Below are 14155 nucleotides of genomic sequence, written 5' to 3' on the forward strand. Positions count from 1 at the left end.
GTTTTTGGCTATGTTGGTTTGGTTTTGGTTTTTTTTTTTGGAAAGGTTTTTATGTGTACCCTAAAACCTAAACCCTAATAAAAAAAAAAAAAATCAAACCAACACAGCCCAACAAATAAAGTAAAATAAAAAAAAAAAAAAACCAACATAGCCCAACAAATAGAAAAAAAAAAAAAAAAAAAAAACAACAACAACAATTTAACCTATGTGGTTTGATAAGATGAGTGAGTTGAGTTAGACTGATTGGGTAATAAAATTGACTGATCAGTTAGACTGCTGGTTAAAATTTGTTAATTCCATATAATTTTGTATGAGTCTTTACTATATTTTTATTTCAAATCAGAAAGACTCGGAAGAAATAAAAACATAAACTTTAAATCCTAAACTCTAAACTCACCCCTACACATAACCATTCTTTAAAAAAAATAAAAAAATAAAATAAAATAAAAATAAATAAATAAATTATAACAGCCCAACAAATAAATAAAAACAACCAAACTAACACAACCCAACAAATAAATAAAAATAATAACAAAAACAAACAAACCAACACAGTTTCAAAGAAAAAAAAAAAAGAAAAAAAGAAAAAAAAAACAATTGAAGCCACATTCCAGGCCTCAATCTTTTTCCATTCAAATATATAGCGTAGATCCAGGGCCGGCCCTGCCTAAGGCAGGTAAGGCTTGTGCTTTAGGCTCCATATTTTGGCCCAAAAATAGGGTTCCAAATTTTAAAAATTATTGTAGATTCAACTTTTTTTTTTTTTTGGTTTTAAGATCAATTTAAAGAGCCCCAAATGTTTTATTGGGCCCATGTATAATTTAGCCCATATTTATTTATAAATGTGTTTGGCTCATATTTATTAAAATGAAAATATATAAATAAATAAATAAAAAACAATAGGGCTCCTAAATTTGGTAAAACATATAAACATATATAACATAGGGCCCCTAAATTTGGCCCAAAAATAGGCTCTAAATTTGGTAAAATATTATAGGCTCAATGTTTTTTTTTTTTTTTGGTTTTAGGATCAATTTTAAGGGCCCCAAAATATTTTTTTAGGTCCATGTATGATTTACTCCATATTTATTTATAAGTGTAGTTTGGTCCATATTTATTAAAATGAAAATATATATTAAAAAAAAGTGTTTGGGCTCAAGAAAAATAATACATACAATATATGGGCCCTATTTTTTTATTTTTTTATTTTTACCTTCTTTATCTATTGGATTTTAGTGGAATAAATAATTTTGCTCAAATTGTTTTACCTAGGTCTTTATCAATTTTAATTGAATAATTTTTTCTTAATTTTTTTGTTCTAATTTTGTTTTATTAAATTGTTTTATTTATAATTTTAATAATTATATGTGTAAGTAAATTTTTTTATGGTTACAAACAAATAAAAAAATTGTAACTTATCATTTTATTCATGAATTTTTTTTAATATAAAAGGACTTCCATTTCCGAAATTCGCCTTAAGTCCCGACGAACTCAGGACCGGCCCTGCGTAGATCCATATGATTGATGGAAGAAACACCCAAACAAATCCCAGACTTGTCACCCCTATCGACTGACTGATGGAAATAGATTGATTACTGAAAATATTCATGTTTACTTTGGCTGTGTTGATTTGCCCACGAATGTGTGAGTTATACATTTTAGTTACTTTTTTTCGTGGAAAAATACGTAGAAAGTTGTAAAAATAATGTGATAATTTATAATATTTTTTGATTTTTTTTATTACAAATCTCTATTCAATAAAATTATAGAGTAATTACTTATATATCCTGTTATAAGGATATGTACACCATTAAATTATAAGTGTTTATATAAATCAAAAGGTTTCACAAGTGTTAGTGACATTTTTTTTAAATTTGTCACTAAAAAAATGATGATAAGTGACATTTTTTTGTCACTTATTTTTCAACTATCGCTAAAAAAATTACAATTATTGACACTCCTTTTATGAAAAGGCCACTAAAAAAATAAAAATTAAGATTTTGTGAGTGGGTGATACTACAAATCCAAACTTAAATATTCATAAATTGTTTAGAATTATCATTTCGTGATTTAAATTTATTCTATACATAAATTCATACCACACAATTTAATCACAACCACACAGTCTCATTTAGGATAAATTTGAGATAGATAAGGGTGGATACATAAAATTATTCTTTGTGATAACAATTAAAAATGAATAAGACTTTTTAATGCACCATAAAACTGAAAGAACTTATTAGTATATCCATTTTCCTAATAGGATTTTATAGTCATTACCCCATAAATTATAAACCACTTCAAATCTTCTTTTGGAAGAGGGATGATTAACTCCAAAAAAATTGATGGAAACTTCAACCCTTGTATAGGGTTGCAATTTCATCCAAGGGATCGAAGTGATCCAGATTGGAATATTAATTGTTGTCTTTTATCTTTTGTAGCAAATTTGATTTTGGTTCGGAGAGCCAATATAAAAGCCGAAAAGTAAAAAAGTCATATAAATTATCACATCACTATTTCTAATTTTTTGTATATCTTTTTACAAAAAATTAAAAAGTTAAAAAAAAAAAAAACAAATCACAATGCATAATATGTCCTAAGAAGTGCATTAAAAAATAAAATAAAAATGAATACTATTGGAAAGGATTGAATGGATTTTCTAAAAACACAACATTTCCAAGATACTATTTTTGAATTTTCAATAATTTTAGATCATAAAAAAAAAAAAAAAACAAAAAGATTTCAAAACTTGTGTTCTCAATGTTTCCCATTTCTTAAAGAAAGCTCCAAAAAAATAAAATAAAAATAAACAACCAAAAACAAAAATATTGAGAAGGAAGGAGAACATCCTTCAAGTGAACATTTGAAGTGAAATTATGGCTTTTTTGTTTAAATTCCAAACAAAAAGACCTTGAGCATATCTTGCTATTAGCCCGCGTTTGGATTTTGAATGTGAGTAATGATTTGCGTAGAAAAAATAAAAAGAGGAGAAAATTTATTTGAATAGAAGTTAAACTTTTATCAATCGCCCCCCCCCCCCCCCCCAAAAAAAAAAGAAAAAATCCATGTTAGAATGAATTTGGATCTTCAATTGAATTAAAAATATCACCACATTAGGTTAGAAATTGTTGGAAAATTTAAGAGTGAATGGAATTGGACTCCATTCAAATGAAATAGTGTAACCCTTTATGGTGTCTTTTTATATGAAAGAGTGTGATCTTAAAATCAAGACCTTTATGAATGATCATGAATACTTTTATAAATACTATCTCCTTGGCATTCATTTGAAAAAGCAAGTGTTAAGATTCATACATATGTCATAGTCAAGTATAAAAGTGAGAGTGCATAATACAAATTGGTTCGTTGTATACACAGAAAGTTAGGCAATTTCTATGTGGAGTGATCGTTGTATCCTGGAGACAGGACGTCGATCAATCACAAGCACCAGAGGTGAGGAAGAATTTTTGACTTAAAGATATAGTGTTCAAACGCTGACCTCAATCACAGCCTGCACTAGTTTTGCAGAATTTCTGTAAAAAATTCCTTGTGTTTTATTTTATTATTTATTTGCATTAAATTAATATTTTCAAAAATATTTTTTTACAATTTTAAGACAGAAATTTATGATAGTAGAATAAGAAAAAAACAACAGGAAATACAATCTGACTTAAACACAGATTCAGATAAAAGTACCATCATTTATCGAATCTAGTAAACGGGAAACACATTGCGCAGAAAAACGATATGCAAAAAATTAATTTTTAACCGAAAAATACTAAATCTATCACAGAATATATACACATAGAAATTGTGAACAGATTGAAAATTCCATCTTAAAATTTTGTCTTAAATAGAATTTTATTTGGACAAGTTATTTTAAAACAGATTGTATAGATGTTAACTCATGTTACTTTTGTTTAAAAATAATTTCATACTAGCATAATTGTTAAGCAGATATATTGATTTTGTTAGTAATTGTTTATCATATTATTGATGTCATTTACATGGCCGCATTAATTTTAGTATTTCCAATGAGCTTTTATGACATCATATTGCCATTAAACTTTTATGAAAAATTGTGTGATATGTGTTATTTTCTAATTGATTTAATTCTAGTGCTATGTCCAGAATTTAAATAAAGTTTTATTTAAACGTTTGTGAATTTTTTAAATTAATTTGTGATTGTGATGATGACATACCAATGAATCTCTTTTGAAGTATTATACATGTAATTTGATTATGATAGTAATACTCTTGCAATATCAAATCAATCATTAACACCAGATAAATTTAAATATCATGATTTAAATAGTGGTGTTGTTCTATTTAATTGGAAATAAATTGAGAAATCTTTTGTATTTATTATTATTTATTTTTAATAATAATTAATTTCAAAGTTATTTTAAAAATAACTTTGACTTAAGTTGCCATTATTTATTATGAAACTTGTGAAGTAGAGTTGGTTTATATGTTTTAGTGAGTATTCAATTATGTCAGGATTATATAGATATTTATTGCACTAAGCATTAACCATAAAAGAAAGAGTAAATATGTTACTTATGTGGGAGTTTATCTCTTGAATTTGAAGAGAAAATTTAATTTTCTTTTGTTACAAATGTTTTTGAATAAATAATGTATGAATTTATCAAAAATGAGTTATTATTTGTAATAGTGACACTTGTTCGTAAATGAGTCGTGTTGTTTGAGTTAATTTATGTATTATCACAAATGTGAGAAAAGAAAAAAAATTGCCTGCTAATCATGATTTATGACAAGTTATTAATAGAAACTTGAACAAGAAGTACTCAAATTTAAGAATTGAAGTCTTAATTTGGAGGTACGAGTATTTTTTCTTAAATGCATTGTACAAGTACTTTTTCTTGAATGTATTTTAAGGATTTATACAATTAAATGAGATTTTTGAATTGTTTGATTCTTGGGTAAATTTTATTTATTTATTTATTTTTATAAGGATATGATTTGTCAAAACATTAATTTTGACTTGTGTAATCATAATTATTTTGAGTTTTTACTTCATTTTTAGTACCTTATACTTATATTCTGATTTATATCAGAATTGTGAGGGTGCATTGATATTTTTGTGTGGTAATATCCTAATAAGGAAATTAATTTTTCTCAGAGTACTTAACATGTTGGGGTGCTTGGAAGATTTTACTAAAATAACGGTTTCGATAGTAGTTCTACAAAGACAAAGCTGGAAGAGTAACAAAAAATGACTTTGTTAAACTCCTAAGGAACATCTCTATGTCTATTAATTAATTTTAGATATGGAACAGTAAGTCTCGATATAATCAAAGACTTAATACCACAAGAGTTGTAAATATTGTTTAAAGATAATATAATGGATCCACTAACTATTTAATGATATATAACTGAGAAGCCAAACGGAAAATAGTGACCGCTAAGTTTGATTAGAGAGCAAATGAGGGAAAGTTCATTCGAGAGAAATGTGATTAAAGCTTATTAATTCCAAGTTACCATAATGGCAACCCAGCTTAGCTTACTGGAGATTCCAAGATCTAAGTTTAAAGAGACAATCGAATTATGGATGACTCACCAAAAATCACCAAATGAGTCTATCTCATATCCATTCTTATGATGAGAGTGATATCTGCAACATGTGTTGTATGTAGGAGACTTAAGATAAGTTATGCTTTTAATGATTACTTATATCTTGAAAAACCTAGGGGATATCTTTTAAGAGTTTTTTAAGAGACTTGAAATAAGAATCACTTATATGAGTGTAAAGGTGCCACTTTTATGAGAATTAATAGGGCTGAATTCTCTAAAACACTCATGAAAATCAGGAATTGCCCAAGGCCAAAACGGGCACAACGAAAAGAACCAAGATGTGTGGAGATATTTTGTGTGAATTCTATTGCCTTAACTTACATGAATGACTGAACAGTTCAAGACATCATGTTCACTGATTAGCTAGTAACTTCGATAGTCTTTCACTAAGGAAGATTTAAGGCCAAAAACTACCAATTCTGATACAAGATATTTCTATTTTGTACTCTCTTTGTTTGCATTTCATTTGCATTGCGTCGTCAATTTCATTCATGTGAGAGATTGTTGGAAAATTTAAAAGTGAATGAAATTGGACTCCATTCAAATGAAAGGGTGCAACCCTTTATGATATCTTTTTATATGAAGTGTGACCCTAGAACCATGACATTTATGAATGGTCACGAATACTTCTATAAATACTATCTCCTTGGCATTTATTTGAAAAAACAAGTATTATGATTCATGCATATGTCAGAGTCAAGTATAAAAGAGATAGTGCATAACACAAATTGGTTCGCTGTAGTTCTGGAGACAGAACGCCTATCAATCGCAAGCACCAAAGGCGAGAGCGAATTTTTGTCTTAAAGACACAGTGTTCTAACACTAACCTCGGTCTCAATCTGTACTAGTTTTGTAAAATTTCTGTAAGAAATTTATTGTGTTTTATTTTATTATTTATTTGCATTAAATTAATTTTTCCGAATTTTCCGACAGAAATTACAAATCAAGTTATAAAATTATGGCATTAGAGTTGATACATGTTTAAATTAAAAATTATGTGTATGGCAGATGAGGGAGGAAGATAAGATATAGTAGAAGACTATTAAGGTCATTACATGTTTGATGTTAACCAAATTAACTTTGCACTATAGTTCAAAACCATACAAAAACTAATTGCCTATGTGCTCCAACCTGTAAACCGTACGAACGTAAAGTGAATTTACCTTAGAATAATGCTTGGGACCCTCTTTTGGGGGTCACCCCCTCACCCCCTTTGCCACGTGGCGGGTGGTGATTGGAGGAGCAAGAAAAAAAAGAAAAGAAAAAGAAAATGTAACCAATGAGAGAGAGAGGGGGTCAAAGGGGGTGGGGGAAAAGGGGGGATGAATCATTGTTGTTTACCTTAAATTATAAATAATATTTGTTCTTAAAATGTGTGAACAAATTTAAATTTAAATTCAAATAAGTGAGTCCGATTTTGTTCAAATTCAAGTTTCAATTGATTCAAAACAATGGAATTCACGATTTTAATTCATTAATATAACTTTTTGAAATTAGAATCCAAAGTTTTGAACCAATCAGATTATGTATTTTGTTCACGAGTTCACACACTCATGAACAAATTTAAATTCAATTTGAGTCATAATCCTAAACAACAATTGAGAGTCAAATGCCTAAACTTTAGACTAATCACTAACCACAATTTAAAACTCTTATTCTCAAGCCAAGCAAGTAAACACTACATGCATGCCAATAAGTTCAAATAAATCTCAAAAATACAAGTCATAACAAGTAGACATTTCCTACTTCGAAGATGACCTTTAAATAAAAACGTGCATCCCACTAACTTCCTTTTCATATACCCCCCCTCTCTCCCCCCCAGCCAAGCAAGAACTGTTTGTGACATACTAGTTTCTACCTAGTCGTCGTAGTCACAATGCCAGCACCAAAACCTCCACCAGTGCCGCTAACATCTGACCAGTCACCCACCCGGCAACAACCATCCCCTAAAAATAGTCCGTCTAAGTCGAAGTCGAAATCAAAGTCGGCAAGCCTTTCAAAGTGGTTCCGTTCGGTTTTCAAGTCGTTCCCAATCATAAACCCAACTTGTAGGATGCCGATCTCGCTCCACGGAAACCGATTCAATGACAACCACATCCATGGAGGAAAACGCATGACTGGAACGCTTTTCGGGACCCGTAAGTCTAGGGTTAACCTTGTCATCCAAGAGAACCCCAAGTGCCTCCCCACGCTTGTACTTGAGCTCTCCATTCCTACGGAGAAGCTTTTGCAAGACATGGGGTCGGGACTCGTTAGAATAGCGCTTGAGTGCGAGAAGAATTCGTCGGACAAGAAGACAAAGCTCATGGACGAGCCGATATGGACCATGTATTGCAATGGTCGGAAAACGGGATATGGTGTGAAGAGAGAGCCGACGGATGATGATTTGAATGTCGTGCAGACATTGCATGCCGTGTCAATGGGCGCGGGCGTGTTGCCCAGTGAGACAGTGATGGGCTCACCCTCACCGGATGGCGAGTTGACCTACATGCGTGCCTACTTTGATCGTGTAGTTGGATCGAAGGACTCTGAGACATATTACATGATGAATCCAGATGGAAACTCTGGTCCTGAACTCAGTATCTTCTTTGTTAGGATCTGATATTGTCAACGTAAAACACAATGGAAATTAAACAAGAATGGTTGCTTATCATTATTACTTATCCTATCTAAGCATAATTTTCAGCTAATTCTTTAGTACACAATCCTCAAAAAGGTGTTTACCATATAACCATTAAACTCCTGTGTTTATGGGTATCCACTATCCATCTAAAGCATTACACATCAATAAAATTTATTCTAAATGGGAAAAGAGAAAAATGATTGAAATAGAAGCTAAACCTCTTAATCACTATATCCATCTAAAGCATGACAAATCAATAAAATTTATTCTAAATGGGAAACGAGAAAAGATTAAAAACCCATCACTCTAGGCCTCATTTAACAATCAACTTACAGAAGTGCAATAACCGTGCTGCCAATCATTTGTCTAACACTCTGTTTTGGGAGGAAACGTTTTCTAAATATTGTTTCCAAAACTTGTTTTGTAGTCTTTCCCCCTTTTAATGAATTTATGTATTATGTTCAAAATAAATAAAAACAAAGTTCTATAGAAAATTCATATGACGTGTTGATGATAAACACACGTATGTATCACATATGATATACTTACAGGACAATTAAACTAAAGTGTTACTAAAAAACTTCAGGTCAGTTTATGAAATACAAAATCCAGCTGGTTTCAAACACCAAAGCCTGTGCTGCCATTATAGATAGTATAGATTAGATTAACTTACTTGGTCTTTTCTGGTTTGAAGACGATCTTCAACACATTGTCATCATCCAAATAATTCGCCGCTACATATTTGTATGGGAACATCAATTATTTCTGTCTTTCTCTTCTTAAGTTCAGGCATGTTCTCAACATCATTCCTTACCAATTGGTTCATGTTGCTGACATCTTGTTGAGCAATCTCCACCTTTCTTTTCTTTCCACCTTCTGTTTTTTTGTCCTTCTTTTTCTCGGATGTCTGCAAAGGCTTGACTCTCAAGCGTGCTGTTTCTTGCCATAGCCCCTCGTAAACTGCAATATCTTTTAAAGGCTCACCCGCAGTTTCATTGCAGTGTTCTTGATCCTCATTCTTTTGAATTATTTTCTGCATTGTCGGCTCCTCCACTTGTTCATCAAGTAAATCCCTCTCTGTTTGCAGTTGATTCATCTCAGATAGCAGTACGTCCATTGTCGTTCTCATTTCCAACATTTTTTGTTCATTTTCCTTGATTGTACACAGAAGCTCTTTCGTCCGCGTTGCTCTGTCTTGTTCAAGCTTGTTTAGTTGATTCTTCAGCATCACAATGGTTGCAACCATGCTCTTGTTTTGATCTTTCAACTCCACATTTTCTTCTGCAAGCTGCTTAATCATATACTGTGCCTCGTTTTGTTTCACCAAATCCTCATTTTCCAAAGGCACCTTATTTTCTGTCAAATTTTGGACTGCTACATCACACAATGTACCAAGGGAACCAAGATGATCATCCAATTCTGCACCATTTTTTTCACTGTCTTCTGAAAATAGTGAAATTTCACTACAAACTCCCCATTCAATTTTCTCTTGTTGTTCTTTTCCTGAAATTCTTTTCTGCTCCGCCTCTCCGGAGAGGAGTTTTTGTTCTTTTTTACTGGGGACAAGCTCTGCACCCAATACCTGTATGCACAGTTGTTTCAATGTATTAAACATTAAGTAGATTGATATTTTTCACTGTATTAAACTAGTGTGAAATTTCACTGCAGTGATATTTTCCTCACCTCTTTAGACTTCAATATCTTTAAAGATCTTCCCCTCATCTTCTTGTTTAATTTTGTGAGGTCCCATTTAAGAAACCTTGGAAACACATTCTCATCTTCAGGTTGCACTAATGTTGTGTGTTCGCAAATCCAATACTGTAAACCATTGTTATGAAGTAAATTTTTAGTGAAATTTCACTTAAAATTTGAGAAAACCAAATGCATTGAATTTTGGGAATACAAATGTAGTGAAATTTCACTAATGTGGTGGTGAGGATACTTACCAATAGGGCTATTACGCATCCTGTAGCCTTCTCTGGTGATGAATATGTTGTTTCAATGGAAGAAATCAGAGAACTTCTTATTGCACTTGACCATGCATAACTCTTCATGTTTTCCAAATCTTCTATATATTTCACGAAAACCCATCCTATTGTATGTCCAGATGTTGCAAATAATAGTGTTGTGCAGATGTACAAGCACATAATTCTAGCAACATCTTCAACATCGTGTTGCTTCTTTCCATTAACAGTTTTCTTCAATGCTTCTTCTAACAAGGGCTTTGACAACCTGTTTGTCTCCTTGAACCTTCTTTCTATGAATGGTGTATTTGGTTTCTTCGCATACGACAGGTTCAATTTTGTGCTTCCCGAATTTATACCAAATATCAAACATATGTCACTATCTCTCAATGACACTATTTTTGGCCCCAATTTGAATCCCTTGGTGTTTGCTGAATATGATCGAATAATGGTAGCGATACCATCGCCAAACTTTCTGATCCTGGTTGTGGCTGTTGTATTTGTTATAAAAGCATTGAATAGCAACCAGAATGGGGTCTTCCGAAGTACATCGAGATGTTCGCTCCTGAATTTTATTTCTTTCACCAGCATCATGAAGGCTCTTAGGTTGGATCTGTATTGTGATCCGCAGTTTTCTTTTATCCTTTGGTCAATCAGAATTGGTTTCTTAGCAGGTTTCACTTCAGAACTATTGTCACTCTCTGATAAATTGTCCTCCTCGTCTGGCAACGCTTTCTTGTTATTTCTTGCCTTTGTCTTGTACCTAGGATCCTTCAAAGAACTTGTGGTTTTTTCCATCTGTAAATACAACATAAATAGTGTTACCATTTTGTAGTGCGAATTCTCTTAAGTTGTGGAAATATTTTTTTTAATGGAAATTAAAAGCAGTGAAATTTAAGTTTTCCTGAAAATACAACCAGTGGAAATTCACTTTCAAAACAAAATGGAAGTTAATGTAGTGAAATTTAACTTCTTGTGGATAGTTCAATGAGTATTCCTAACAAATTGGACAAGCATCATTTTGTAGTGAACAATCACAAAAAAATGTGGGAAATGGAATTCAAAATCAAATTGGAAATTACATGAATACAATATGTATTCATAATGAAACTAAAATTTCACTTCTCTTTTAAAGACATTGTGTCATTTTAATTTTTACACATAACAGAAGTGACAATTCAGTGTTGATGTGGCAAAATTAGATTTAGTGAAATTTCACTATAATAACAATATTAGGGTTTTATGTATCATTTGTGTAGTTAAATTTCATTTTTCGCCAAAATCTATTATAATGTCCAACACAATCTAGTGATATCATTTTAATAACTAGCTTCTTGGCACATGTAATGTGTCGGCAAGTAATCATATGTGTCGGTAACCATCACGGATGATGTGGAAGGTTTTTTAACTACCTAAAAAGTTTATACTTAATACCCTTCAAAAAATATGAAAGTATTCATTTAAATTGTTAAAAAAGCCTTTAAAAGGATATATATTTGGGTTCACACCTTATGAGTGTTCCCTTTACCTCTCAACAATAGATTCAAGGATAAGTATTCATTCTAGTGATTTGTATCCAAAGGTCAATTAGGATTTTAAAAATTAGATTATGAAATTGTGAAACATAATTTTTGAACTGGATTAATACTTCCAATTGAATAAGTATGGATAAAGGATCCATGGATGAAAACATATTTCAAATTTCAAATTTAAGATTTAAGAGATCGAATTTTTCTTTTCACAAATATAGATGTAGTAGCATAGATAGATAATAATGAAAAGATGAACCAAGTAGTTGTCACTTACTCCAAATTATTGAAACTGTAACACAAATTGTGTAATGAAAATTTCACTACATGAGGGGGGAAATTTCACAGTCAAGTTGTTGGAGACAAAAAGCTATATTGCACTCACCCAAACAATTTGAAAGAGAATTAGAGGAGAAACTAAAATTCTTTCATTCACTCATACTCTAAATGGTTAAATTACAAGGCTATATAGAGTTCACAAGTAACTGATGCCATTCTTACATTTAACACTCACTTTCTCCATTACTCTTTATAACATACTACTCCACCGCTACTTACAACATCTAACACACCACTAACTCATTTCTTATCGTTTATGAGTTCTATAAAATTTGAATATTACAATAGTTTTATTGCAGTGATATGTATGCTATTAGAATAATTTTAAAAAATATTGATAATTATTTTTTTAACAAACAAAACCAAAGTAAGCATTGAGTCCCAAACTGATCTGACTCAATAATTTGCCTTAGCATGTTCTCACCTCATCCAAAATCCACTAATCACTAACACTGCTACATCCATGAACTAAAAAAGTAAGGCTATAAAGGGCGTATCCGATGCACGCAACTACCGCTTAAGCAAGGTCTGGGAAAGGGTTGATGTACGCAACCTTACCCCGCAAACCGAGAGACTGTTTTCACAACTCGAACCCGTCACCAAGGATAGCTTTACCGCTACGCTAGGCCAGCCCCTCAACTAAAAAAGTAATGCTATACAAAATAACAAATCTTACAAAGTTTTTTTCTTACTGAATGTGGCACTTATCACACATTTTATCAATGTGGCTCCTATTTCAAATTTCAAAGTCGAGTCTTTTTTTTCAAAGTTTGTTTATTAAATGACACATTAGTTAGTAATAAAGATTTATAAGCTGTGAAAAATCACAACAATGTAGAAACAAAATTTGATATTTCATTCATGCATGACACATAAAAATCAATGGATAAGAGAGTTGGCATATGAGTTGTGAAGAAGATAATTTCTTACTTTGGAGTCACTTGCAGAGTGGTGTTGGCAGCTCGGAACCCTATATTCTGCTTTTTCAGATCAAATTTCTCTGCGATTGCGATCTCACCCAATGCCGTAGTGATGATGAATACGATTTTCCGAGTAAATTGTTGAAAGAAAATCACTTTGAAACGCTGCAATCGCGGCTTCAGTTACGATCGTCGTCGATAATTGCGATAGACAAGTATATGAACAACAAAAAGAAGAAAATTACAAATTCAATTACTATAGAAAATAAATTTATATTGCCCATCATATTTATATCTATATGAGTTTTCTAACCCACAAGCCTATATCTTTTAAGGAAAATGAGTTTTTAACCTATAACTCTCTATCTTAATTTTTTAATTTTTTGATTTAAAAAAAAATTCAACATTTATTGTTTTCTTCTAATCTATAAGTTTTTTGACTTCTCTCATAATTACTGCAACACCCTTTTCAACTTCTCCTATACCCTTTTTAACTTCTCCTATACACTATGGTTACTGATGGGATTATTAAATTATTTTTATAACAAATCTAAAAAAAATAGTAATTAATCCATTTACAAGGGAAGCTAATTAATCTATTTAAATATTTAAATTGCTCTTATGCCTTGATTTACATATTTCAAAAGGGAAGTTAATTAATTCATTTAAAAATTGGACAAATTACAAACACCTCCTCGAGATTTGGTGAAAATACAGATTTTTCCTGAGGTTTGAGAAATTACATCCCACTCTCTTGAGGTTTATATTTTCATAACAAATTGTCCCTTGAGGTTTTTATTTTCATACAGATTCCCCTAATTTTCCCTAATTTGTCATGAAAATTTGACCCTCAGGAGGTAATTTGTAATTTCTCAAACCTCAGAAGGGAATCTGTATTTTTACCAAACCTCGAGGGGGTGTTTGTAATTTGCCCTTAAAAATTTAAATTTGAAAGGAAAGTTAATTATCTATTTAAAAATTGAATAATGTTTCAGAGCTCGAAAATTTGCCCCCCCTAATCCCCCTAATGCCTAAAACGACGTCGTTTTGGGCATTAGGCTTTTTTTTTTTTGTTTTCTTTTTGTTTTCTTCCATTTTCGACATTTTCGAGCTCAAACACACAGGGGGAAGAGGAAGAGGGAGAGGGAGAGAGAGGGAGAGCGGAGAGGAGAGAGGGAAAGAGAGGGA

At 31.4% G+C, this 14155-nt stretch overlaps 2 protein-coding genes across 2 annotated transcripts; one reads left to right on the top strand and one right to left on the bottom strand.

Annotated features, from left to right (window-relative positions):
* Positions 1-7414: 7414 nt before the first annotated feature.
* Positions 7415-8222, top strand: LOC114292980 (MIZU-KUSSEI-like protein (Protein of unknown function, DUF617)). The gene has a single exon (XM_028236990.2). It carries the CDS (start codon positions 7469-7471, stop codon positions 8192-8194), a length of 726 nt encoding a protein of 241 aa, XP_028092791.2. The 5' UTR covers positions 7415-7468; the 3' UTR covers positions 8195-8222.
* Positions 8223-8722: 500 nt separating this feature from the next.
* LOC114292946 (uncharacterized) lies at positions 8723-13322 on the bottom strand. Its single transcript, XM_028236957.2, has 4 exons — positions 12978-13322; positions 10162-10977; positions 9899-10033; positions 8723-9797 (listed from the first exon to the last, which is right to left on the bottom strand). Exons 2-4 carry the CDS (start codon positions 10975-10977, stop codon positions 8931-8933), a joined length of 1818 nt encoding a protein of 605 aa, XP_028092758.2. The 5' UTR covers positions 12978-13322; the 3' UTR covers positions 8723-8930.
* Between the last annotated feature and the right edge of the window lie 833 nt (positions 13323-14155).

The sequence above is a fragment of the Camellia sinensis genome, chromosome 15 (assembly GCF_055761805.1).
Source record: "Camellia sinensis isolate YWXY chromosome 15, ASM5576180v1, whole genome shotgun sequence".
Lineage (NCBI taxonomy): Eukaryota > Viridiplantae > Streptophyta > Magnoliopsida > Ericales > Theaceae > Camellia > Camellia sinensis.